The sequence below is a fragment of the Zalophus californianus genome, chromosome 6 (assembly GCF_009762305.2).
Source record: "Zalophus californianus isolate mZalCal1 chromosome 6, mZalCal1.pri.v2, whole genome shotgun sequence".
Taxonomy (NCBI): Eukaryota; Metazoa; Chordata; class Mammalia; order Carnivora; family Otariidae; genus Zalophus; species Zalophus californianus.
In genome coordinates, this window is record NC_045600.1 from 90,465,689 (window position 1) to 90,493,570 (window position 27,882).

General features: G+C 35.3%; 1 protein-coding gene across 1 annotated transcript in view; it reads right to left on the bottom strand.

Annotated features, from left to right (window-relative positions):
• Positions 1-27,390, bottom strand: part of SECISBP2L (SECIS binding protein 2 like) — a 58,418-nt gene extending 31,028 nt beyond the window's left edge. The window contains exons 1-10 of the mRNA XM_027570209.2: positions 27,129-27,390; positions 17,909-18,087; positions 15,535-15,859; positions 13,749-13,884; positions 8,719-8,948; positions 8,412-8,436; positions 7,938-8,053; positions 2,295-2,429; positions 745-825; positions 55-222 (exon numbers count right to left, since the gene is read on the bottom strand). Coding sequence (XP_027426010.2) covers positions 55-222; positions 745-825; positions 2,295-2,429; positions 7,938-8,053; positions 8,412-8,436; positions 8,719-8,948; positions 13,749-13,884; positions 15,535-15,859; positions 17,909-18,087; positions 27,129-27,152 — 1,419 coding nt within the window. The 5' untranslated portion in view covers positions 27,153-27,390. The remainder of the gene's footprint in view (positions 1-54; positions 223-744; positions 826-2,294; positions 2,430-7,937; positions 8,054-8,411; positions 8,437-8,718; positions 8,949-13,748; positions 13,885-15,534; positions 15,860-17,908; positions 18,088-27,128) is intronic.
• Positions 27,391-27,882: the final 492 nt, after the last annotated feature.

Consider the following 27,882-nt stretch of genomic DNA (forward strand, 5'->3'; position numbering starts at 1 on the left):
GTCCATTCCCCCCAAACCTACCAATTACATCTGTTCATAAAAATGAATAAATACCTGTAGTTTTTTTTGCTCCATACTTATTTCTGAATATTCTTGAGCTGTGGCAAGGGCCGCCGCTAAAGCTTTCTTCTTCTGACTTTTTGCACGTTTAGGAACTGAGGTGGTAATGGGAATTGGAGTCTGAACTATATTGATTGGTGAGTTTTCAGGTAAATCATCCAACTAGGAAAACCAGACAAAAACATCTGTTAGTGATTCCATAAAGGTCTAACCATAAGGAAAGACAATCCAGAATGTGGGATGTTCTACAGTATATCTGGACTGGAATCTTTGAGGATTCAATGTCATAAAGAACAGAGTGAGATGGTGGGATCCTTCCAGCCTGGGAAATAATAAAGAGACAAACAGCTTAATGCAATTGGTGACCCTTGTCCGGATCTTGGCCTCAAGACGAAATAACTCCCAAGTAAAGTTTTGCAACAACAGGGGAAATGGACTGCATGCTATATGATATCCTTTAATTAATGGTGTTTTCTTGTCTGTAAAAGAACTATGGATTTTATAGGAAAGTGTCTTTGTTCTGGCTATACTGAAAATAAATATTAAGTACCAAATACATGGTTTTCTTCTCTACCATGGTGCCCCACATGTCTTTACGCTAACCCATAATACTTCTTTTCAGTATAGCCACAGTTCAAAGGATATTCAAATATTTTGCTTATCTTTTTAAAAAGAGTCACTTACTACTTTTGAAGAAAGTTTCTGTTGAATAGTCTCATCTTTAGCATTTCCATTCTCATTTAGTTCTTGAAATCCATCTTCATCCTGAAATAATTTCACATTTTAAGTAAAAACAGTTCAAAGCAATAAACTATTCAGAAAAATGTTTTATAATGCTTAAGAGTAATGAAAAATGGGGAAATAATTTTTAAAATTCTAATATTAAACTAAAGTCAGTCTTAAAAAGGAAATCCCATCTCTCACATGCTACAACATAGTTAATTTCATTATTCAACAATGGGGGCATATCTATACATGTCCATTTATTGGATTTCTGTGTCCATTTTAATTAATTAATTCTATTTTTAAGATGGATAGGTAATTGAAAAGAAATACAAAAGGGTTTTTATCATATTTCAGATAATCTGGAAAATATTTTCAACAGATGGTTTAATATGAATTTCATAAATATATTCCCTGTCCTGCAATACTACACATACCTGTAAATAAGGTTAAAAGTTTAAAAATTTAAAAGAAAATCCTATTCAATTTCTTAACCAATATCCTCCTTTATAGTGAAAATTGTATCTAATATTTTTAACTAAGTATATGGATGGAACCAATTATATGGTTAAGTGCAAATAATAAATCTGCCACATGTTCTCAATAATTTAATAGAGATGCACTCTTAAGTCTTTTAGGTCAATTACTAAACTTATCTAACATATTATTCATCTCTAGTCTCTGGCCTCAAGCACATTGTCCAGTTTAACTGCCATCTATTGACCCATTTTATAGAAACTATGATCCAACAAAAAAGAATTATTCAAATGAGTTACCTGGGATGTTCACTATCCTGACACAACCAAATTCTACTCATTCTTTAAAGTCTATTCCAAAGATTGCCTCCACCCTACTCCAAACCCAAAGGGACTTGTCCCTTCTTTCAACTCCAACCACACCCAAGCAAGTACTAGGTGTGTATGCATCTACATTACTATACCCTAACTTCCCTAAGGCTACTGTGTTTACTCATTTAATGTATCATTCACAGCACCTTATCTTACACATATAACAGGCCGCCAAAAAAAAAAAAAAAGAGCCAGTTAGATGAATAAATAAAAATATTCCAAGCAGTATACAAACTTTCTGCCTATTAGAGAAAATAAAATAGCTTTTTTCTTCTCCAAGATCCTCCTGGCTAGAAGCACAATTTACCTAGACTGAACCATTCAAATCTAAAAAACTTGACAAAGAGACTAAACAATAATAACAAAAATTAGGGAGAAAGTTTCATAGTAGGAGAAATGCACATAAAATCAAGTTCTACCTCTACATGTTACCTCAAAATGAATACTCATGACGAAAGTTATAAAAATAGACATTAATGAAGTTAATATTAGACTAACTATACATCTCCAGGACAAAAATGAATCAATACTTCTAAATAATTTATAATCTAATAGCAGAGTCACAGGTTAAGACATAAAAAGTACTTATCAGAATGTAAGAAAATTAATTTCTTAATGGGAACATTTACTCTAATAGTTTACAAATAGAGTCTGAAAAAATACCTCAAAATATAAAGATTCAGAATTTGAGTCGCCTCTATGAGACTGACTGGCGTTTAATTGCTTATTATCTTGTCTCTTTTGCAAATTCTGTCTTCTTTCTGAGGAAGTACTATGTCCTCGGCATCTGAATCCAACCTAAGTAAGCACCAAAAGAAAAAAAATATATTATTTAAGTGAACATTTTACTGACATATAATATACTTACAGAAAAGTACACAAAAGTATAAAACTCAATGAATTTTCATAAAGTGCGTAATTTATTATAAAAGGTTAAAGAGCATTTGACAAATAAGATCATTTTAAGGAAAATTAAAAATGTGATAATGCAAGTTACTTCCCTCCTTCCCCCACTTCATACATGAACGTTTAACCAGCTTTACTCGTAATAGCCAAAAACTGGAAACAACCCAGATGTCCTTGATTGGGAGAATAATTAAACTTACTGTGGTACATCCCTACTGCACAACAATAGTCAGCCACCCAATGGAACAAACTACTGATGTATTCAATAATCTGGACGAATCCCCAGAGAACCATGAAAGTGAGAAAGCCAATCCTAAAAGGACTGTATGAGTTCATTTGTAAAACATTCTTGAAATGACAAATTATATAAAGGGGGGAACAACAGATCAGTGGATTCTAGGGGTTAACAAGAGGCTGGCCAGGAAAGGAAAGGAATGTGGCTATAAAAAGGAAACATGAGGGATCCCTGCAGTGATGGATCTGTTCTTATCTTGATTGTATCAATGTCAATATCTAGGTTGTGACACTGGACTGCAGTTTTGCAAGATGCTATCACTGGGAGAAACTGCACCCTACCTTTTTATTAAACTATTATAAGTCTTCTAACATCTGTGGTTTTATTTAAAAAAAAAAAATTCCTAAGAAAGGTAAAAAATTAAAACTCTTATTTCCAAGAAAATAGATTTAGAACAAAATTTTCATCCAATCTGTAAATTATTATCCCATTAACAAATCTGTAAAATGTTCGACTGTCGTAAGGGCAAGATTCTTGAGACAATTTCAAGATCCTCCTCTTAAATACCCAATGCAGCTAACATGAAACACCTCTCTTAACCAGGATACCCAGAAGATGTGAAAAGTATGATCTTCATTACCAGTTACCACCAAATTCTAACAGTAAACAGAACCTGAAGCAGATCTAGAACAGAAGGTGCTGATACACAGGCTTTGGATGATGAAATCAAAATTATGCACACGAAGACATGGAACCACCTAGCCAATTCCCATACTAAGTAACTGATCCAAAACAACTTGCTGATAAGAAATAGGATTTTTTTTTTAAGAAATAGAATTTTTATACTCTTTCGGGAGGTAGGCTGCATGGCAGAACAATAAGCCAGAGAAGATGGTCATACACCAAGTTTAATTCTTCCTCAGAATATGCACTGTGACAAGTGGGCTACCTCCTATAACTAGATAACTTTCCAGATACCCAACAGTTTCTTATTTTTAAATATTTACCTCATTTTAAAATTGGCTCAAAAACATGGATAGTGATATGGACAGAGGAATATACACATGATGAAACAAATCTCAGTAAAATGTTAGCTAGCATCTAACTGGTAGCTATATGAATATTCTCTGTAAAATTACTTCAACTTCACTATTTAGCAATTTTTGTAAAATATTTTAAAAACTGGCCCAAGAAAAGAAGCTCATACAAGACTGGTAAACCAAATGCAATTTATAATGTCTAGGTAAATAAAAAAAAAACAACTTAATTCACATAAATTATTAATACTAAAATGAGTATAAGCCCCAAGACAGGGATGACCAAAAAGCAAGAGAATAATTCCTGAGCATACCTCTTCATTTCTGTGGACAGTCACTATGACAAAAAAGTAAATGCAAACCTGCTCTCCAAAGGCATTAAAATTATATCTAAAAAAAAACCCTGTTGTAAATCATTTACTATGTATACATTAATGTTGCTACAAACACTAATACAATTAAAAGGAACAAATGGAACTGGATTTCTTATACTTGGGAGACATAAAGCTCCAGGATTAAATTAAAACCCCCAAACTAATGGTCCCAACGAAGTTCATGAGAACCAAATTTGCGTGTATTTCAATTATCTCCTAAAAAGATGACTCAAAAATAGGAATACAGTTTTTTGCATAGAAAGATGCCACATCACAAAGGTAACCCATCCTCCCTAAACTGATAGATTAATTTAATGACTAATACAGAACAAAATAGAAATTCCAAAAATAGATTTCAATATACCTGGGAATTTAATAGATGATGACGGTGGTTAATATCAAATCAGTTAAAAGATAGACTTTTCAATAAATGGTGCTGGAGATTTGGGTACCCACTTGGAAAATACGAAGTGGAACTATATCTCACACCATGCATAAGACAAACCCAAATGGAATAAAGATTAAATGTAAAAAAAACAAGAACATAAACACCCTAGTGGAAAACAGGCAAATCCTTTATAACCCTAGAGTAAGGACAGGGCTTTCCTATGATTTAAAACCCAGAAGCCACTTTAAAAAACAATAAATTCAACTTATAAACCTCTTAATGCTATTTAAAACATGCACTGGTATATGGCAATAATAATGAGCAAAGTCAAAAATAGAAATGAAAGTCTAGCAAAATATTTGTAATTCATATTACAAACTAAAGGCTCCTAAATTTTTTTTAAATCTGATAAGAGCTTGACGGAGAAACTGATTTTAAAAATATACCAAAAAGAAAAAAAAAAATAGATCAAGATACAAAAAAAAAAAAAAATGGGCAAAAGATATGATCAGACAAGTTAAGAAAAAACCAGAAACAGCCCATAAATACATGGAAAGATGCTCAACAATATATGGAAAGATGCTCAACAATATCAACGACCATTTTCACCCAATTGGCACAAATCCAAAATCCTAAAAACACATGATTTCTGAAGCTATATGGAAAAAGGCACTCTCCACGTTATTGTTGAGACTTAAATGGTATAATCTGCCAATATTATCAAATAACAGAAGTGGCTTTACCTTTGCATTCAGCAATCCCTTATCTAGGAATTTACTTTATTGCTATACACACACCTTTCTAAACAATACTGCAGCACGTATGTAACAGCAACAAATTACAAACAACTCAAATGTCCATTAATAGGAAGACTACAGAAATCAACAAGCGTATCTATGCTCCAAACATTAGGAGTTATTTTTAAAAAGTGTGGAAGCCCTCTTGTAATAATATGAAAATGTTTCCAAGATACATTGTTAAGTGATGAAAGCAAAGCACAGAACAGAGTGGATAAAACATAAGATGCATAATTGTATTTACTTAGAATTACATGAAGAAACTTGGAAAATACACAAGAAACTACTCAAAGTGGGACAGATATAGGGAAAAGAAGACAAGGGGAGACGGGGTGAAAATGAGATTTTTTCATCATATAATCTTTTTTGTCCCATTTTTCAACCAATTCACAAAATAAAACCATTTTTTAAAATTTAAATTTTTAGATTCTGTCCACTGTTTAAAATTAAGGTTATGACAGAGCATAGATAGAACCTGTCTGTTCAAGTGTTAAAACACTGGTAAAAATATTAAAAATCACAGGTAAAACAGCATGGTACAGATACCAAATTCTGATAAATGGAACAAAACAGTCCAGAAACAGCACCTAAGACATAAGAAATTAGCAAACAGAGAAAGGAATGGATTACAATTTTAGAACAGCTGGTTAACTACTCTGAAAATCTACATCATTATTATATCATGCATCAAAATAAATTTCAGATAAAAAGTTCTTGCAACATTATGCTATAAAAAAGTAGCAGAGGGGTGCCTGGGTGGCTTAAGCTGGTTAGGCGTCTGCCTTCGGCTCAAGTCATGATCTCAGGTCCTGGGATTGAGCCCCACATCGGGCTCCCTGCTTAGCGGATAACCTGCTTCTCCCTCTCCCTCTGCCCCTCACTCCACTCATTCTCTCTCTCCCCATCTCTCTCTCAAATAAATATATAAAATCTTAAAAAAAAAAAAGTAGTGGAAAATACAAGTGAATATTTATTTCATTTCTAAAATACTTTTTAAGCCTAAAAACAATCAGAAATTGCAAAGGGTAAAATATTTTGACTTAACAGGAAAGAAAAAGATTCTGCACATCACAAATCAAACACATACTTAAGTATAACAACACACCAGAACTAGAAAACACATTGTTCAACATCTGGCTCCAGGTCTTTTGGAATGAAGAGATACAAAATAAACAAAACCTAATATACTACATGTATTTGCATAATTTTTGGTTGTTCTTTTACTATTCCTCACCAGTTTGGAGGCTCAATAGCTGTATTACTTCCTCTCCAGTGGACTATGTATACCCAAAGTCTAACAAGTTATGATTTCAACATAAAATTTCAGCACTTAACTAAACATTTTGTAGATTTTGTTTATCTCATGTATATAAACAATTTTTGTTTTAGCTCTTTTGTTTCTAATCAAATAAAGCTAGACTGCCTCACATGCCTGCCACAAACAACGACTCATTTTTGCAATAACCATAGGGGAAAGGGCATTATTCTGCTTGTTCTCCTGACAGTCTAATTAATGTTAGGGCGCATCTAATGTACTTCATTTCAGGGAAGCAAATGAGCAGGCAAGTATTTGGTCCATTTAATCCATTAGTAACTTACTCTTATTTCAGTTCACCCACAGATCTATTCATATGATACTTTTTTGGGGGGGGGTAAAATTTATTTATTTATGTATTTATTTGACAGGGAGAGACACAGCGAGAGAGGGAACACAAGCAGGGGGAGTGGGAGAGGGAGAAGCAGGCCTCCTGCTGAGCAGGGAGCCCGACACGGGGCTTGATCCCAGGACCCCAGGATCATGACCTGAGCCGAAGGCAGCTGCTTAACAACTGAGCCACCCAGGTGCCCCCATATGATACTTTTAATACCTTAACTAGATTTAAGGAATCCAAGAAGCCTATCTAAAAACTATCTAAAAAAAAGGAAAAATGCTCATCAACAAACGACTCCCTGATTTCACAGATGACCAACGCAGCAAGACAGTTACTGGGAATCCGTGGCAGTGTGTTAACTTGCTCTGCTGTACGGCAGCTAGCTATTGTTCCCCAAGACCAGGAAGCCACCTAGTCTGGTTATGTTACAGTGTGAGGCAGCAATTGCTCTGGCCCTGCAATAAGCACAGAGGGCATAGCTTGTAGGTCTAGTGAAAACAAACGAACAAGGCCGCAGTCCTAAAGTTCAAAGAATCAGTATTTATGGCATTAAAATGCTTTTAAATTTTGTATATGAATAAGAAAAAGTCACAGCAGATGAAACAGGATTGGAGAATATTCTTTTTTAAAAGTATGAAATATCCAAATCTATTTCTTAAATACAATAAAGTCGAAAATAGCACAACATACACACACCTATAATAGCACAATATACACATCACCTATAGTCAAGATTTTGCCTTTTTTTTCCATTAAATAATAATTTTACTGGCTAAGCCATTTTAAGGTTACAGATATCATGATATTTTATGATGACATAATTCAATATGCATCTCTAAAAATTAAGGACACTGCCCTTCAAGACCACTATACCATTTATACAATAATTCAAGTTTCTCCAACCTAATTCAAATTACCTGTGAATTATTTCTTTGTTCAGTCTGCCTTCCACCTCTAGAAAACGTCTGATTTTTTTCCATCCAAGGTTTTTTCTGAGTTGCCTGGCATGTTACATTGGACCAATTTACACTACCTGCAACCAGTGAGATTTAAAAATATGATTTATTTATGAAAGATACCAAAACCTAAATTATCCCTTAACTTTGTGTACTGAAAGTCAGTTACTATACATGTAAAACTGGAAATTTCTCTACAGACTTTAAGTGGTATTCCAGTTCTTAGTAACAGAAGTGCCATCTTGCACAATACCCCAATTTCTCATTTGAGAAATTTTCTAAGTTTTATCAGCCCAACTGTACTTTCAAAGTAATGTGAATCTCTTGGAAGACTTCTAATTTTTTGCAGTATCAGCAAGCTTCATGCTTAAAAGCAAAACTCTGACATGGACAAAGAAGAAAGTATAGCAAAAACACTATGCAGAAAATAAGTACCTGTACATATAGATGATTCCACATGCTAAAAATAAAAACAAAAAAGACAATTATTTTCCGCTTAAGAGTCAACACCATATGCCTTGCAAAATGTTTCATAACTTAGTCTAGTGTGAAGCATACTTATTTACCATCCTAGAAAAATACTTCTCCATATATATTTTTCATATTAATATACAAAATACATTTTGATCCATTCTATTACTATGGGAATTGTTAATGAAAATAGATACTTGAGCTTTAGAGAAGATACAAAGATAATACTGACACAGATGAACGATAAAGAAATCAAAGCAGTGTTACATACATTCATGGTGCTAGAATCGGGATTTCTCAAAGCCCCTGCTGCAGGCTGGTTGTTGCTGTGTTTGGGACTGCAGTAGCCACTATCACTGTCAATGTCAGCTTCACTAGCCCCCTGCTCACTAGAGGATTCAGCAGTAGGGTGGGACGCTCTTCTCCTCCTGCCTTTGGACTTCCAGAGCATTGTGGCAGAGCTCTCTGAGAGAGATTTGTTAGCAATATCCGACGGGAAATCTATAAAGCAAGGAAGGTGTGACATCTCTTTGTGAGGACCAAACTGATAAATTCTTGTTAAATTATCATTAAGGTCATAAGAAAATGAAGGTATCTAACTTCGTAAATGGAGGAAACAAGTAAAAAATTTTTTGGAGAAGATCATCAAAAGGTAAGATGTTCCTGACAAATTGGTTTATGACATGTATTTATTATGACAAGAGAGTATTTGTATAAATATTAAAACAAACCACCATTACCCGTTTAAGAAAAATAACATCACTAATCCTTTTGAAGTCCACTGCATACCCCGTCCACCACTGCACCCTCTTCCTCCCCCAGAAGTCACCTCCATATAGAATTCTGTGTTTATCATTTCCTCCCTTTTTAAAATAGCTTTTTCATGGATTTTTGTACTCCTAAAACATAAATCATGTAATTTTGCAGTTTTTGCTTTATAAAAATGAATTTATACTGTCCATTTTCTTTTGTGACTTGCTTCCTAGTCTGCCCCATTCCCCCAACATTAGTTTTGAGATTCTGATGCATATGGCTGTAATTCATTAATGTCACTGGAATCTAGAATGCCTGGGTATGATGAACATACCACACATTGTGTTTATCCTTTGTACCACTGATGGGACGCTTGGGACTGTTTTGGGGTTTTGCATTAATACTGCTGTAACCACTCTTACACAGACATTTGAACATATATGTGCGCATGTGGAAGTTTAAGATAAATACTGCTGGGCCTTATGGCATACACATATTCGACTTTACTCAGTAATGCCAAATCATTTTCAGTCAAACTGTTTAAAACAGTTTATAACCCAACAGCAAGATATAAATATCCACAGTGATCCACATATTCACCAAATACTTGATACTGTCTGCTAGGCTATAATTTTTGCCAATTGTTAGATATAAAAAGATGGCTCATTGTGGGTTTTAATTTGTATTTTCTTGCCTAATAATGAGATTTGGTATCTCTTCTGATGGTTTTAGCCACTAATGTTTTCCCTACTGTGAAATACTTAATTTTATTTTTGGATTGTTTGACTTCCGCCTATTTTTCTACTGATTTGTCTCTTACTTTTGTAGTTCACAAATTGTAATCAAAAGACATTAAAAAAAACTCTTACAATGTCCTCCTACCCTAACAAATAACAATTTTCCTTCTTCTATATTTCCGCCCATAATTTTTACACAGCATTAATGCAATTTTGAGTTGGGCTATTTAATTTTTTTTTAAGATTTTATTTATTTATTTGACAGAGAGAGATAGCAAGAGAGGGAACACAAACGGGGAACTGGAGAGGGAGAAGCAGGCTCCCCACTGAGCAGGGAACCCGACGCGGGGCTCGACCCCAGGACCCCGGGATCATGACCTGAGCTGAAGGCAGTTTAATGACTGAGCCACGCAGGCACCCCGGGCTATTTAATATTATGTATATGTTCTTCATAATTATAATGTGAGAAGGCAGTATTATTCCACTAAGTGGATGTTCTACACTTCTCTTGACTTGTCACCTGTTACTAAACATTAGGAAGCTTCACTGTGATACTTCAATTTGGATCTTTCATCAAATAGTCCTTTTTCTTTCTAGGGAAATATATCCATTTTAGATACATTCACAGGGGAAGGACAATTGGGTCAAAAGAAAGATTCCTATAGTCCTACCAAACTGTTTCAGCCCCCTGGTGTGTCCCAGAGCCTCAGAACAAGGTAGGATCATTTTTTTTATTCATTCATATGAATTTTTTATGTCTTCATACTAATACTTTTTCAGTGATAGGCATAGTAAAAAACTCTTTTCCAAGTTTCTGGCTCATTCTTCCACTCACTTTTGATAGACAGAATTTACTTCAGAAAGAGTTTCCTCCCTGCCGTCATAAAGATATCTGCCTATATTTTCTTCTACAAACGGGTTTTCCCGTTTGTCCTTAATGCACGGGTTGTAAATTTGGGATCTGTAATGCTATCTGTGTTATTTTCCACATGTATTTCCACATACATATGAATCTATTTCTGGGTCCCCTGTTCTAATTTTGGTATACTGCATTTTTTTGCATAAGCCTATAGGAAGTAAGATAGTTTAATAGGTCTCGATATTTAGAAAAAAAGCTCTTTTCTTCTCAAATGGTCCTTTTAGAATTAGTTTATCAAGTTCCCACAAAATTCCTGTTAAAATTTTGATTAGAACTGCACTGAACCTACAGACTGACTTTGGGGAAAATGACATTTGCAGTATCAAATCATCCTATATGAACAGGATATTTAGGGTTGTTTTTTTTTTTTTAATGTCCTACCATAAAGATTTTCTGCATAAATGTCTTATACATCTTTTATAAAGTTTATTCCCAGAAACTTATATTTTTGTTGCTATCATAAATGGCATCTTTTCTCAAATTCTGTTTGTAACACACTGAAATGCACTTAATTTTTGTATGATATCTAATCATCTTGTTAAACTCATTAAGTACAAGCTTGTGTTCAAGAAAAAAATGTGTTACAATTCCTTTAAGTTCTAATATTTCATCCTACCTGTGACTGATACCAATTAATCCTCAGAAATTAGAAACAAATTAAACAAAAATATTGATAGAATGTACAATCCTCAGAATTTGAAAACAAACTAAATAAGAATACTGATAAAAGGTATTATCTTCTAATCAAATTTTACCTTCACTTTTCATTTTCTTTTTACTTCTATTAAAGCATAGTTGACACACGTTTCATTAGTTTCGAGTGTACGACACAGTGATGCTAAAAGCGTCTATACGTTATGCTTTGCTTACAACAAGCGTAGCTACCATCAGCTACCCCCAACCCTCTGACAACCATCAGTTTTTGTTCTCTGTGTTTATGGGTCTATTTCTGCAGGGTTTGGTTTTTTTTAGATTCCACATATAAGTAAAATCATACATTTTTTGTCTTTCTCCATCTGACTTATTTCACTAAGCATTATAGCTTCTGGATCCACCCAGGTTGTTGCAAATGGCAAGATTTTATCCTTTTTTATGGTTGAGTAATATTCCACTGTATATACATACCATGTCTTCTTTATCCATTCTCCATTCATTTACCTATGGACACTTGGATTGCTTCCTTATCTGGGCTATTGGAAATAATGCCGCAATGAACACAGGAGTGAATATATCTTTTCGAGTAAGTGTTTTCATTTTTGGGGGGGGTAAAATACCCAGTAGTGGAATTATTGGATCATTTGGTATTTCTATTTTTAGTTTTTTGAGGAACGCCCATACTGTTTTCCATAGTGGCTGTACCAATTTACATTCCCACTATCTGAGGGTTCTTTTTTCTCCACATCCTCACAACACTTGTTATTTCTTGTCTTTTTGAGTCTAGCCACACTAACAGGTGTAAGGTGATTATTTTGTTGTGGTTTTGATTTGTATTTTTCCCTGATGATTAGTGATGTTGAGCATCTTTTCATGTGTCTGCTGGCCATCTGTAGGTCTTCTTTGGAAAAATGTCTATTCAGGTCCTCTGGCCAATTTAAATTGGATTATCTGGGCTTTTTAGAATTGAGTAAATATTTTAGATATTAACCCCTATTGGATATATCATTTGCCAATATCTTCTCCCATTCAGTAGGCTGCCATTTTGTTTTGCTAATGGATCATCTATTCATTTTCTAATTCTTATGCTTCAGAAGATTGTCTTTGTGGTCACTAAATGAGCAAACTAAAGAAGTAAGGATTTTTAAAAGCAGTCCCAGGGTTTAAAGCATGTAGAAGTCACTATGACTAGGAATAACCAAAACAGAAAACTCTGTAATATATTACATTGTGATTCTTTCTATAGCCTCTCCAAGCATTTGTTAGTCCATTAATCTCACTGCTTTATGGCTACAAACTACACACAATGACTGTACTAGCAAGAAGATTGTTTTTTAACGGATTCCCAGATCCCTTCTTACTCCTAATGGATCTAAGCAATTGTAAAAAAAATAACTGAACTGATGTCACAAAAGAAAAGGTACAGCCCAAATGAAAGTTTGCACCATCAAATTTATTTTAAGCCAGAGTGGAGTCTACAGAGGGGTAAAAAGTAAATGTGCCTTTGAGCAGATCTAATTCTTGGCCTTCAATCATTAACAAAAATTTTTTTACTAGCACCAATGACAATGGGTGAGGAGATAGTTATTTACTGTGTTTATGGGTCTATTTCTCAGCTATTAAGCTGAGATCAGAGATACAAACTGGAATTTAATGATATAAACTGGAAAATATTTTTATCTATTACCAGGCTAAAGCATCTTAAAGTTTATACAGTCCTCTAAAAAATTCTGGACAAAATGATATCCAACTAGTCCAAAATTTTTCTTGACAGGATATAGGTGCCACTGACAGGTTTGGTTCAGATCTATGCTAAAATATGGCACAGAAAACTTGCCAAGTTCTTTCTATAAAGATATTATACAATATTAAGAGTATTTTATGAAGGGCTTTAAACTAGTTATAAAAAACATATGATTTTAATTTCTGCCAAAATGAGTCCTCAAATTCTTACAATGTCTGTAATATTCCATCTCTGATTTCTGAACTGCTCCACTACTATACGGGGATAAGGACACCTCAAACCCTCCCCAAAACTGCACATTAGCCAGCAAACAAGTTGAAAGAACATTATGGACATGGACTGCTTTTATCCTTCCTAGAGAACTTCACAAAGTGTCAGCATAAATGAAAGAATGAAAGTCTAGAATCCTGAAAAGTGGTATAGTCTACAATCATAAAGTCAATACATGAAAACAAATAAAAATCAGTGATGTATACATAAACACTCTTGCTTACCAGTTTGCTGTGAAGCATCTACCAGAAGCACAATTTTTGATCGATTATCAGGACCTGCTGCATTTGTCTCTTTCTGAGTAGCTACATTTTTCACCAGTGGCCTTTTGCTTTTTATGTGCTGTTGTAAAAGCTGTTGCTGATTTAAGCACAAAAAATAATAATAATAATAACTTAAAATCCTACTCAATGTACTAAACATTATAAAATACATATCTACTACAAAACACACCTAAATGTATGCTCTAAATTAGTGGCTTCCAACCCATGGGGAAAGAGGGCTACTGTATTAGGAATTCATGACATTATCTGCATTTAATTATACATTAAATGATGTATTATACACACACATTGATACTATTTTTCAAATAACTGTTAACACTACTATGACTAATAAAATATTAATTCATTTTAAATTATTACTTGTACTTCATATTTTCTCAATCAATAATTAATAAATGATAGAAGTATAATCATGTCATATAAGGGGTTATAAATTTTTATTTAGAAGAGTAACAAAAAGGGTAGTAGCTTATCCAAGGGATAAATTTTTCCTTTCATGATAGCAAGAAAGTACAAAAACAATTCTGCTTTAGAGCTTGGAAAGAAAATATAAAAAAAAACTGATCCTTTCCTTCATTTTTTAAAACAGAAGTATTCATCACTTAAATAGCGATTTATACAACAGAACTCTGAATTTAACTTCCTAAACTGAAGAGCTGGAAATGCACTCTGAGAAATCATGTTTCTTCACCACCTGAAAGTTATATACTACTACCTTATTTCCAATACTTGTTTCCTTACATTCTCCAGAGGTCCCAAAACAACTTCCCTTGACCCAGTGTTTTCATGAACAAATACTAATAGCTTTTTAAAGCAAACTGTGCTGCATGTTTGTATTTTAATTTGTAAAAAGTATGCCAAAAGACAGCAAAGACTTCTCACAGAAGAAGCTGGGCTAATGGAATCTAGGAAAGCATCAACTCCTTGATGATAGAGCCATAGATGCATTTAAGAAATCACTCTACCTTCCATTAGCTCAAAAGCGCTGAGAAGAAACATGGCTTTTCTTCTTACTTGCTTTGATGTTAAGGCCTCAAAATAAAAGTAACCTTTTAGTTAAGATATAGTTAACCTAGAATAAACCTTAAATCTCTTGTGTTTTCAAGGCCTTCATGTCTTTTTTTTTTTTTTTACTTAGTCAAAAGACTGGTCTTAAGAGTGGTTTCACACATTTATCTTTCATTTTCTTTAGCCCTAGGAGACCCTCCCTGTGTTCATATAATACAGTAAAGCAATACATGACTAACAAAGTGCTATTGCTACTAAAAATTCACAGAATAGCAACAATGAAGTTGAAGGGACTGAATGAATCACAAATGTTGTTCTCCATAATATCTCCTGCTGATTTCTGAAGACTGAAATATAGGAAGTGCATTAGTCATTCAACACCACTGGCATGGATCCAACCTACCACTTATAAACACTGGTGTCGCTATGTAATTTTTATCACTAAATTAAAATAATCTGGAAATATCTGTGTATTACGATTAAATAAAACTCTCCGAAGGAACCAGAATACGACTGTAAATCATATCATCGATTAAGAATAAGACACAATAAAAAACAGGAAAAATTATTTTATAAATGCTCTACCCTTGATTATTTTATAATAGTGAATGAAATGTTTTATAGTAAATTCAGCATCAAGGCTAATCAATACAAGTAACAAATTACTATTATTAACAGAAATATCAAACATAAAAGCCAATTAAAATAAGTCACTTACTTTTGGTACAACTGGTCCTCTGTTACTGTTTCTGCTTCGATGACTGGACAATGGGAAGACCTGTCCAAGCTGATTTGGACGCTCAGTGCACTCTGTGGTTATAGTATTTACAGTATTTGCAGCCTGAAAGGTGTTGGAGTAAGGTGTAGGAAAAGGATGATAGAATCCCATAACTTGGGCACATGGTGCTGGCATCAGCTGATAATATGTATACTCTGTAGAAACAGGTGGCTGAGCAGATATAATGGGGTAGGCAAGGTATGGTCCAGCAGGGTTTGGATTGGGCTGTTGCCATCGTATATCATTGTTATATAACGGAAATTGTCTGTTAAAATCAAATAAAAAAGGAACAAATCGATTGACAAGTCTGAAAGTAATGCTGAAGCAAAACCTCTTAATTCATTTTAATTTAAAAAAGTACAGAACAGTGCCTTCATAATAAAAAGGAGACAAAATTATCACCTTATAAATTTCTTTGCTGTAATTAGAGATTATTATATACATGTAATAACAACTTAAATGACAGTATAAAGGAATTCAACCTGATAGTCTACTGCATTCCAAAATTTTAAAAGTACATACCATTCTTATTTACAACTCTCTCCTCAACCTCCTCAGGGTATTTCTGCCTACAAGTTAAACACCTAGCTGCTGGATCTGCACACAAAGGCAGTCCAAAGTTCCCACCCAATGCTAACTACTGTGATGGCCTTCTGCAAAAAGCAGGGTAAGGTGATCCCTGTGTAAGGTGATCATTACAATGGGTGATTTGATTCCTCCATCTCTTGTTCTTCAGCTCAGTCCCAGGGCCTCCTACTCCTCTCCCATACTCCCCGAACCATTTGGCCAAGTCAAGCTCTTTTCCTGGCTCCCCTCCTTGGCAATGGAAGCAGGTTCCTGGTCCAAGGGAAAGAAGAGAAAGAGGTAAGCCTGTCCATTGCCATCCTATCCCTAGCATTAGAGCCTTTTCTAGTGCAATTCCTATAAAGCATCAGCAAGATTCTTCCTGTCTCAGCAGTCCTTACAGAAGGCTGCTGCAGAAGAATGAGTGGCCATGGGGAGCTGGAGCATTGAGCTTTTCCTCACTATTCCCATAACCAAGCACAATGGAAAAATGTTCACTGCCATAATTAAAAAAATACTTTTAATCTGCTGGCTGGTTTACTCGTGAATTCTCAAAGATTATTTAGTATGCTAAAAAAAAATTGACTGTACTTTACACTTGGCCATTTTGTCAAATACAAAAAAATAGTATTAAATTTGGTTTTTAAGTCGCTTCAAACGTAGCCCTATACAGGTCAAAATTGTTTGACATAATGCTAACCTCAATTGAGAAGGATCCCTTATTCTTGTCTAATCCCCAAAACTATAGAGTTTTAGAGATTATTAACCTGAATATTTAATATTTCATACAGTAGCTTAGTGGCCTCATATCTCTTACATCAACAATATCTGAAAGAATGTGCCTTGGCAAACTAGTGTGCCACATGATGGCTCATAGGTGTGCAGAAATACTGATTGCCTTTGCCTTCGGGGTGGTTGAGCAGAGACTCGAGTCCAGCTACCTCATCCATCTGTCCCAGAGTGCTAGAGAAATATAATTTTCTATATGTGATATTATTTGTAAAAGGCTGAAAGTACTTTTAATAAAGCAATAACATGAACTACACCAACAAAGTACTAATCACTCAGATAGTCTAAGCAGGGTTAAAAAGGCTATCACGATTATCACAAGTTACACCCTAACCACCAAGTCACGCATTATCTGAATTGCAAGCATTTTGCTAAATCACCCTGTGACTATAGCACAGAAGCTAAATTTAAACTAGAATCAGAGTCCAGAAATATATGTTAACCATAAACACTTCAATGTTAAGAACTATCCCTTGGTATTTTCTTCTTATGCCCGATTGTCCTGGAAGTTAAAAGGGTTTCCATTAACCACTTTCTGAATATTCATTCCTCCCTTTACATCAATTTATTTCAAAGTAAGTTTAATGACTTATTGTAGGAGATACACCCAAAAAACTCCATTTTCTCTCAAAAAGAATGAGAAAATAACCCACGTTAACAATTTTCAAATTTCTACTTCATTTGGTTTTATTCATTTCTCTTAAAAAAGGGAAATGGCTGATGTTTAAAAGTTACAAATGAAGGGGCGCCTGGCTGGCTCAGTTGGTGGAGCATGGGACTCTTAATCTCAAGCTTGTAAATTGAAACCCCATGTGGCTGTAGAGATTACAAAAAAATAATAATAAATAAACCTAAAAAAAGGAAAAATTACAAAAGGAAAAAATGAAGAAGTATGCCTTGCCAATTTCTGTATTTTCCTACCCACCCCTCACAAAAAAGGAAATAATAATAAACAAATTACCTATTGGACTGGTTTTCCTGCACAAATGGATAACAAGTAATCAGGTAGCTGGGAATTGGAGTTGGTTCTACACCAGAAACATTTCCATTATCATTTGGGAGTGCCATCGGGATCATAAATGTATCAGGATTCTTCTTCTGGGGAATAAATGGCTCTACCTCAGCTGAGAGCTTGACATTCTTCAAAGAGATAGTAAAACACACTATTAATAAAGGAGCAAAAAACTTAATACAAATTCACAATTTAACAATGGAAGAGTCAGTATTTACAAACAGTAATTAGATCTCCTCAGTATTAGAAAACATCCAAAGGAGCAGCAATGTCAAATTAAAATAACTAAATATGATTATTTAGGCAAAGCCATCAAATAAAACAGGGAAACACTTATCAGAAGTTATTGCATTTTAATGAAATCATTTCTTACATAACTAAAGCTGTTAAAACAATCAAGAGTACAAGGAAGTCAGACTTGAGTCCAAAAATAAAGCTGGTAGTACGAAATGTAGCTCTTCAGACAAAACAATGCTTTTAACTAATTTTGTTAGGAGGGAAAATCATTAAACAGAGTTCTGAAGGATACTCACTTTGTATTTGTTTGACTAGTCTAAAAAATAGTCTATTTCTATCCATTTCAGGAAATTAGATTAGTATGGTTTAGTTAAAAGGAAGGAAAATGTCCAAGATTAATGAAAAAAAAAACTTAACATAAAGGCAAGAAACTTTTGGCTCACAGTTAAACTAGGAGAAAAAAATGAGTGCTTCAGGGCACCTGGGTGGCTCAGTCATTAAGCGTCTGCCTTCAGCTCAGGTCATGATCCCAGGGTCCTGGAATCGAGTCCCACATAGGGCTCCCTGCTTGGCAGGAAGCCTGCTTCTCCCTCTCCCACTCCCCCTGCTTGTGTTCCTGCTCTCGCTATCTCTCTCTGTCAAATAAATAAAATATTAAAAAAAAAATGACTACTTCAGTTTCCCAGTAGACATAGAGTATGTACTCTCAGTTTATTTTGTATTTTTTCTTACAAAAATATCTACAGAAATTTAAAAGATATATTTAAAAAACTGAAGTATTTTAGGATGCACATGTGGGTGACAAAACTATAAAGAAAAGTAAATAAGATCTGGGATAAAAGTCAGGACAGGAATTACTCATATGAAATTACTCATGTGAAAGAAAGTTGTGATCACGAGGAGGTACCTGGAGAGCTTCTGAGTGCCTGACAACGTTCTATATCCTAACTTGGGCGATAATTACAGGGCATTCACCTCGTAATTCATTTAGCTATACATTGCTTTTATGCAGTTTTCCTTCTTTATTTAACAACAAATTTCTTAAATTTAATTATAAAAAGAAAAAACCTATAGACACATTCTTCAAAGGTAGAATGTTAAAAACCACATAAATATCACAATCTAAAAAGATATTAAACACTTCTTTAAGAAACCAGTAAGTGAAATGCAATCCAGTGTTTCAATCATTCAAATCAATTACCTCAAAGCAATAGTCCTAACTAGAACTTCTATCCAACAAACCCAGTAGGATGGCATTTATCGGAAGCTCTGAGCAAGGCAGAGTTCCCAGAATAAATGTCAGGCATGTTTCTCACAAAGGTAATAAGTAACAAATGTAAGAAAATCTGAAGACAAAATCTGGGGTGCCTGGGTGGCTCGGTTGGTTGGGCAACTGCCTTCGGCTCAGGTCATGATCCTGGAGTCCCTGGATTGAGTCCCACATTGGGCTCCCAGCTCGGCAGGGAGTCTGCTTCTCCCTCTGACCCTCCCCCCTCTCATGTGCTCGCTGTCTCTCTCATTCTGTCTCAAATAAATAAATAAAATCTTTGAAGACAAAATCTAAAGACTTGATATGCTCAATAGGATAGCCTTTATTCAGACAAATTATTCTCTAAAAAGAGTCCACTGGAAATATTCAGAATGCTTGTAAAAAGGTGGGAAGAGAGAAGAAATCTGAACTATTTATTGTAGTATCAATTCAATATCCTTCCTACCTGATTAAACTTTGAAATCTACTTTTATACTCTTAACCGAATATGAAATAGAGACAGTACTTGCACTTACGAATACAGTATCTGTGAACTCAAGCTGGTTTCTTGAATTTGAACCCTGAAGGCAAAAACTCCTTCAAATGTTAATAGTCTAAGTCAGTAATTTTCACTGTGATAGTCAACAGAACTCAAAAATTATTTGTGTAAGATATAAATTATCAATCTAATAAATGTTCCCCCAGGAGGAAATTTGGGGAAAAGGCTGATTTTCAACAATAATGCACAGATAATGGAAACTTGCTTTATATAGTTCATGCATAAAAAGAGGAAAAATTTAAATCACATTTTAACTACACTGAAAATGTAATTTTTAGGATATCTTTGAAAAATCTAAAAAGTCCTTCTGAACATATGAGAACTCTCTGAACAGTTCTATAGATCTGTATTAGAAGGCATTAGCAAGAAATGATTATATCAAATTTCCATACGAAAAGGAAACAATACTAATATAATTATAAAGAAATAAGACAATTTAAAGATAGTAAGTTTCCTAATACCTCCCCACCAAATAGTACCAACTCATAAATTACTTTGGTAAAAAAATTCAAATTCTTGCTCAAGTAAAAAGTTGCAACAAGTTTTTATACTTAGTTTCATTTTACTTTGTAAGAGTTTTATGAACTTAGGCAGCCCACAGTCAAAACAGTGTCATACATAATTTATAATTGATATCTGTACATATACACAGTATATGCCCTTAAATATCAAAGTTTGCAATGATTTCTATTCTAAGTGCAATTCTAGATATCAGAGTTCAACAATAAAACTCACAAACACTGAAGTGATCCTTTGTTTTTAGCAAAAAAGAGAAGCTGCTGTAGTCAACAGCTGCACAAACAGAAGATGTCACTAGTAGGAACAGACTGGCAAACTTTCTCCTACAGTTACAACTCTCTATGGTCTTAAAAGTTGTTTGTTGTGACTTTGGGGCCTTCAGTATCATACATTAAAAATGAAGCATCTGCTATTCTCAGGCCTAAAAAGTAAAGATAAATCCCAAACTATTTTTAAAATTCCACATAATAAAGGCCATATAGACAATATGTTAAGTAACAAATTCTGGCAATATTTCAATTATATTAGTATAGAAATCAAAGAAAAATGTCCTACCTAGTGGACAAGAAAAGTTATAAAAAATTAGACTAGTTACTTCATACAATGATATTCCTTAGTTTGAATTTTTTAGTCTACTTTGACAAGATCTATTTTTTTGGAATCAGAAATTTTATATAAGTCTAAACTACACAAAGTCTAACTTCCTGTACTACTATTTGCTTAAAAAAAACTACCTACATAGTAAAATTATCTTTATCTTTCAGAAATTATTTCAGAATTTTCCAAATAATGAAAAATCATAATAATCCCAGAAACCTGTACTGGGGGCAAAAAACATAAGCAGTTTCACATTCTTTTAAATTTAGCATATATTAAAACAAATGTCAATAATAAAACTTCTTTGATGTGAATAATCTAGAAAATCCAAGAATTTATCAGAACATGAAAATATAAAAGCCTTCTTTAAAAGAGTGTATTAAACAAATGCACTCAGATCACTGAGAGCCTATATGAATTCAACAAATATGCACTGAGTACATGTTCTGGAAAGAGTGCTGTACTAAACTGGTTTAGGGAAAATGGGCAAACATTACTATGAAGCACCCAACAGCAGGAAATGCAAACTAAACTCCTCTGGGACAGAATCTCCAGAAGAGTGCAAATAATTTTCCCAGATTAAGCAACAGAAAAAAAACACCCACTTAAAATCAAAACTGAAGTAGAACATAATAAGGCACTCTCCCACAGTGAAATTTCAGTATGTACCACACACCTACAGAAAAAATATGACCATGGAAACCCTCTACATCCTTTGTATATTAAAGTAAAAATACAATATATCAAACATTAAGATATTTTACATCTCATGGCAAAAGAAAAATAAATGTCTTCCAAAGGAAAAAATGACTAATGCTTAAAAGATACTTGCTGGCTGTATTGTTTTTGATTGGAATGACTTATACTGAAAGTAAACACTTGACAAATCAATTGCAGTAGTTATACATGTAAGTTTTGCAAGACTTCAGAAAATACTGAGAAAAAAAATCAAATTAGTTAACTGAGACTGCCCACTTGATTTACTATCAAATCTCTTCCTCTTTTCTTAAAACAGATTATACCTAATCCTATTAAAACCTGATGGTACTTTTCTAAAACTTATTACTGGTTTTTGGATTATCTAATTTATTAATTTTGGGTTTTATATTTCTTTTCTTCTCTTGCTTTGATAGGGTTTTCCTGCTAACTTCTAGCTCTGGACACTTGATTTTTATTTACCTTTTAAAATGTTTAATAATGAAAGTATTTATGACTATGCATTTGCCTCAGAGTATAGCTTCAGCCACATCCCATAGGTTTTCATATGTATTACTTTTTCAATAACCCATAATTCCACTTTTTTATTTCCTCTTGATCAAGGGCTTAGGAAAAATGCCTTTTTAAATTTCCAAAGGTCAGGGTGGCTGGGTGGCTTAGTCGCTTGAGTGTCCAACTCTTGGTTTTGGCTCAGGTCATGGTCTTGGGGTCCTGGGATCCAGTACCACATTGGGCTCCCTGCTCAGCAGGGAGTCTGCTTCCCCTCTCTCTCCCTCTGCCCCACCCCCCACGCTCTCGCCACCAAATAAAGAAATCTAAAAAAAAAAAAAAGTTAAATTTCCAAAGGTTATTTTACCTTCTTTTTGATTAGAAAAGTATTATTTTTAAAACCTGTTAAGATAAATCATTTACTTATAATCATTAAGGCCAACTACAAGTATTATTAAATAATAAATGTTTTATAGTAACTTATTTAGAATATATTTAGTTTGCAATACTATTTGAAGTTTATCAATTTAAAGGAAAGAATTATAAGCCAGATGATTTTGTATCTTTATTGGTGAACAGCACTTTGCATGAAGTCATATGTATTTGTTCCATGTTTGCTTTTCTAAGAGTTAAAGACATTGGTGATTAATAGGTTTTTTAATTTTTTTTACATTTTTTATTTTTATAAATATTTTTTATTTAAATTCAATTAACATATAGTAGTATTGGTTTCAGAGGTACAGGCCTGTGATTCATCAGTCTTATACAATACCCACTGCTCATCACATCACATGCCCCTCCTTAATGTCCACCACCCAGTTACCCCATCCCTCCACCCCCCTCCCCTCCAGCAAACCTCAGTTTGTTTCCCATGATTAAGAGTCTCTTACGGTTGGTCTCCCTCTCTGGTTTCGTCTTGTTTTATTTTTTCCTCTCTTCCCCTATGATCTTCTGTTTTGTTTCTTAAATTCCATATTATCAGTGAGATCATATAATTGTCTTTCTCTGATTGACTTATTTCACTTAGCATAATAACCCTTTAGTTCTATCCATGTCATTGCAAGCGGCAAGATTTCATTTTTTAAAAACTTTATTTATTTATTTATCTATTTATTTGACAGAGAGAGAGAGAGAGAGAGAGAGAGCACAAGGAGGATCAGACAGAGGGACAGGGAGAAGCGGGCTCCCTGCTCGGGGCTCGATCCCAGGACCCGGGGATCATGACCTGAGTCGAAGATGGCCGCTTAACTGACTGAGCCACCCAGGTGCTCCAAGATTTCATTTTTTGCTGCATAATATATATATTACACATCTTCTTTATCCATTCATCTGTCAGTGGACATCTAGGCTCTTTCCATAGTTTGGCTACTGTGGACATTGCTGCTATAAACACTGGGGTGCAGGTGCCTCTTCAGATCACTACAGTTATATCTTTGGGCTAAATATCCAGTAGTGCAATTGCTGGGTCGTAGGGTAGCTCTACTTTCAACTTTTTGAGGAACCTCCATACTGTTTTCCAGAGAGGCTCCACCAGCTTGCATTCCCACCAACACTGTAGTAGAGTTCCCCTTTCTCCACATCCTCACCAATATCTGTTGTTTCCTGACTTGTTAATTTTAATGATTCTGACTGGTGTGAGGTGGTATCACATTGTGGTTTTGATTTGTATTTCCCTGATGCCAAGTAAAGAACTTATCTAGGGGCACCTGGGTGGCTCAGTCGGTTAAGCATCTGCCTTCAGCTCAGGCCATGATCCCAGGGTCCTGGGATTGAGTACCACATCCAGCTTCTTGCTCAGCAGGGAGCCTGCTTCTCCCTCTGCCTGCCACTCCCCCTGCTTGTGCTCTCTGTCTCTCCCTCTCTCTCTCTGACAAATAAAATCTTTAAGTGAACTTACCTAATGTTAACATTCTAAAAATTAAGCCAATGTTTAAATTATTTGATAATACAAAATATACTGTAAACTTCAAGTGTTTTGTCACTTCTAAGGCTATTGTTCATTTTTAAAAAATGTCTCAAAACACTGTCTTAAATTTCCTAAAAATAGAAACATTAAGCCTTTATGAACAAATAAACTCCATGACTTATTTTTCACATCCCTTTACACCAACTTTCCCCCCTTAAGGACCAAAAAAAAAAAAAAAAAAATTATACCAAGTAATAACTGTTCTTAGAACATCTAACTCTGGCAATTAAAATTAAATTACTTGTTTTGATTTAATACAGTCTTGCTAAAAGAGAATACCCCTGAGATCCTCTTTTGGTTATAACATTCTTTCAAATAGTCACTACTGCAATTAAGACTATTATCTAGCATGTATTCCAGTAACTTACTTTTTATAATCTTGATCAACATATATACAATTTATCCTTTTATCAAAGATTTTATTTTTTAAAAGAGCAATATGAATGCCTTCAGGCAAAACATGCTTAGATTTTTTTTTTTTTAAGTTACACTTGTGCAAAACTCCAAGGATTTCAATTAGGTTAACATGAAATGCACAGTTTGTATGAAGTACTATTTTTTTAAAAAATCAAATTTCTATAAATTGCTAATCACTACAAGATTATGAGTAAGTTTTAACGCTGTAGGCATTCCCCAAAATTCTGAATATAAGCCAACATATTTAAAATGAAAAAACAAACATTTTGTGAGGGAAAATGGAAATCCACATATCACATATATTTTTAATGACTTTTACCTACCTAATTCACTTCATTAGTAAATATATAAAAGTGTACTCCAAATAACCTGGAAAAGCCATTACATTACTCTATGGTATAGTGGAAACAATGAAGAACTTCACAAGGTGGAGAAAGCTCAGTTCTGGCCCCTAATCTACCATTAAATTAATGGTTCTTAGCCTTTTTTCAGTGATAGATTCCTTTGAGAATATGATGAAAATAATGGAGTCTTGCCCCAGAAAAATGCTAATATAAAATGAAGCACACTCCTTCCAGGTCATCCATGGACCCCTGAATTAACTGTCTTCAGCCTAAACAAGGCAAAGCAGCATCACTTTTCTGTATCTAGGTTTCTTCTGAGTATGTAGCAGGTGGGAAGAGAGGGTGGTTAGAATTATTCTCTTATTTAAGGTTAGGCTGAGGAAGAGGCAGGAGGTACTAAAATGAAAAAAGGAAGAAAATCTTCAACGGAAAACCTACATTCATGATTTCTTTCCAATCCTTACATTTCTACAAGGTTTTAATAGGTTGTGGACTTCGGAAAGATGTAGGATGAAAGAGGAATAGGTTCTCTAGTTTAAATAATCTGTTCACAGCACTTGCTGTTAAGAGAACCACACACAAATAGCTATGCTAAATAGTTAATTATATTTCCTTTAAGATGAAAGGAACCATAAGTATATATATGGTAGCATTACTGGTTACAGTTTTGGCATCATGATGAAGGACCAGAGTTTAACCTTTTCATTAGTGACACATATACAAGAAAATTGTTCAAGAAAATTTCCTATTCAATTGTCAGACTTTGAAATTAAAGGCATTTCTGATAGATGCCCTAAAATTTTTTTTTCATTAGATTGGATATAGCCTGTATATAGAATACTCTGGGTCACTAGAAAGCCAAGAGGCTCTGATCGATTTTGCTTTGGTAAATCCACGTATTATCTCATAAAACTCATCTGTGTTTTCAAATTCATATTCTCATAATTTTTTAAATTAAAGGTTTTGTAAAAAAATAAATATACGCAACTAGGAATCCGCCTGCTAAAAGAGCCAGATTTCAAAATCAAAATTGCCTCTGACTAGCTACATAAATACATATATACAGGAATTTGGAAATCTTGTCTCATTTCCTCAGATACTAATTATCCATTTGTAAAACAGGCAAATCACTGTTTTTTTTTCTCCTTCATCTATTTCCCTAGCTCAACACTGGGCAAAGCCTTCAAATGAAGAGAATGCATAGCGAATAAACTTCGATTTCATCAAATTTTAAGTCGTTTCATAGAGGGCTCAAGGATGGAAAATACTAACACTTTGCGGGGGGGCGGAACAGCTTATTTTGGATTATTATTTACATTTTTATCATCCCTGCCTCCCAGTAACTACTCGCATGGATAATGAAGAATTTAATACAATTAAAACCAAAATAGAATACTAATGGAACTACTCTGAATATGAAACCAGTCTCGGAAATGCATTCATACTTCGGATCCACATTCTTAAAATATAAGCTCAATTTTTCAAAAACACTAATTTTTGCAAAATAATTGGACAGAAAGACAGGGGAAATCCATAGTATTTCATACCTTAAAGGAAACACCTCCCTAAAACCACTGCAAAAAACAATGCTCTGCTCAACGGAACGTTGATCTAAAAAAACCCATAACCCCCCTGCTCTACAGTTATCACACATTCTCTGACAGTCTTTCTGGGTGAGAAGCCTTCGAAAGCCTTGCCACCTTGAAAACACATTCCAGAACTAAAGGGGGGGGGAGGTTACTCGCTGGAAGTTATAAACCCTCCTCTCAGGCAAGCACTGACAACTTGGGAGTCCTCTGGCCCCTAACGCCAAACCACAGAGGAGGGGCAAAAATGAGTCCCCAGCCCGGGGGAGGGGGGTAACCAGGGCTGGAAAAGCCCCCGTCCTCCGAGACAGCAACTGGAACAATGCAGGAGTGGGGCGCCGCCAGGCTCTCCGGCGAGGGCAGTCAGCTCCCGCAGGAACCCAAGGGCTCCGGCGGTCCAGGCCCACACTCAAAAGAGACCACGGCCCCTCCGGAGGAAGCGGCGACCCCCAGCACCCGGCCCGGCCGGCCCAGCCCGAGCCCGCGTACCTGGTCAGTGGGGGCTCGGTCCATGGCGCCTGCAGCCGCAACGGGCCTGCGTTAGTCGGTGTGGAAAGCGCCTCGGGCCGCTTTCTCCATGGCCCCCCGCTCGAGTCGAGACAGGGCTCAGGACCTCCGCCCCTATCTGGCTGGCCCCGATACAGAGTCCGGCTACGCCACTGACCGAGGGGGTGGCTCCAGCCCCGGGAGAAGAAGGAGGCGGTGGCAGCTTCGGGGAGGGATCATCTGGGACGGAAGCCGAGGAGGGCCCAAATAGGCGGCGGTAGTAGTTGAAAATGGCGGCTCGCGGAAGGGAAAGGGGGGAGGGGCCGAGAGGGGGCGTGGGCGGAGTGACAGCAGAAGTCCTGAGCAGGTGGGAGCGGGAGCCTCCGCTGGCTGACCCGGAGGCTGAGGCCAAGTGGAGATTCCTGTAAGCAGGTGCCCCAAGCCACTCTGCGCTCTGAGCCGGACTTAACTGTCCCTTTGGACTGTTAAACTAAGGAGGGTCGGGCCACTTGGGACACAGAACACCCGGGTTCCAGTCTTCAGGGACCTCAGAGACTACTTCATTATTACAATCACCCCTAAGTAATGTTGGAAGAGCTTTTAGCTGCCCATTGTACATAGCGATCCCTCCTTATGTTATCTAGCTAAAGGAAGTCATGTCTATAAAGGAAAATACCACAGAAGGTCCACTGGAGAGAAACTGAGTCAGGAGGTTCCACAAAGGCTTATTGATTAGGTAATTCATTGTCCAGGCCCA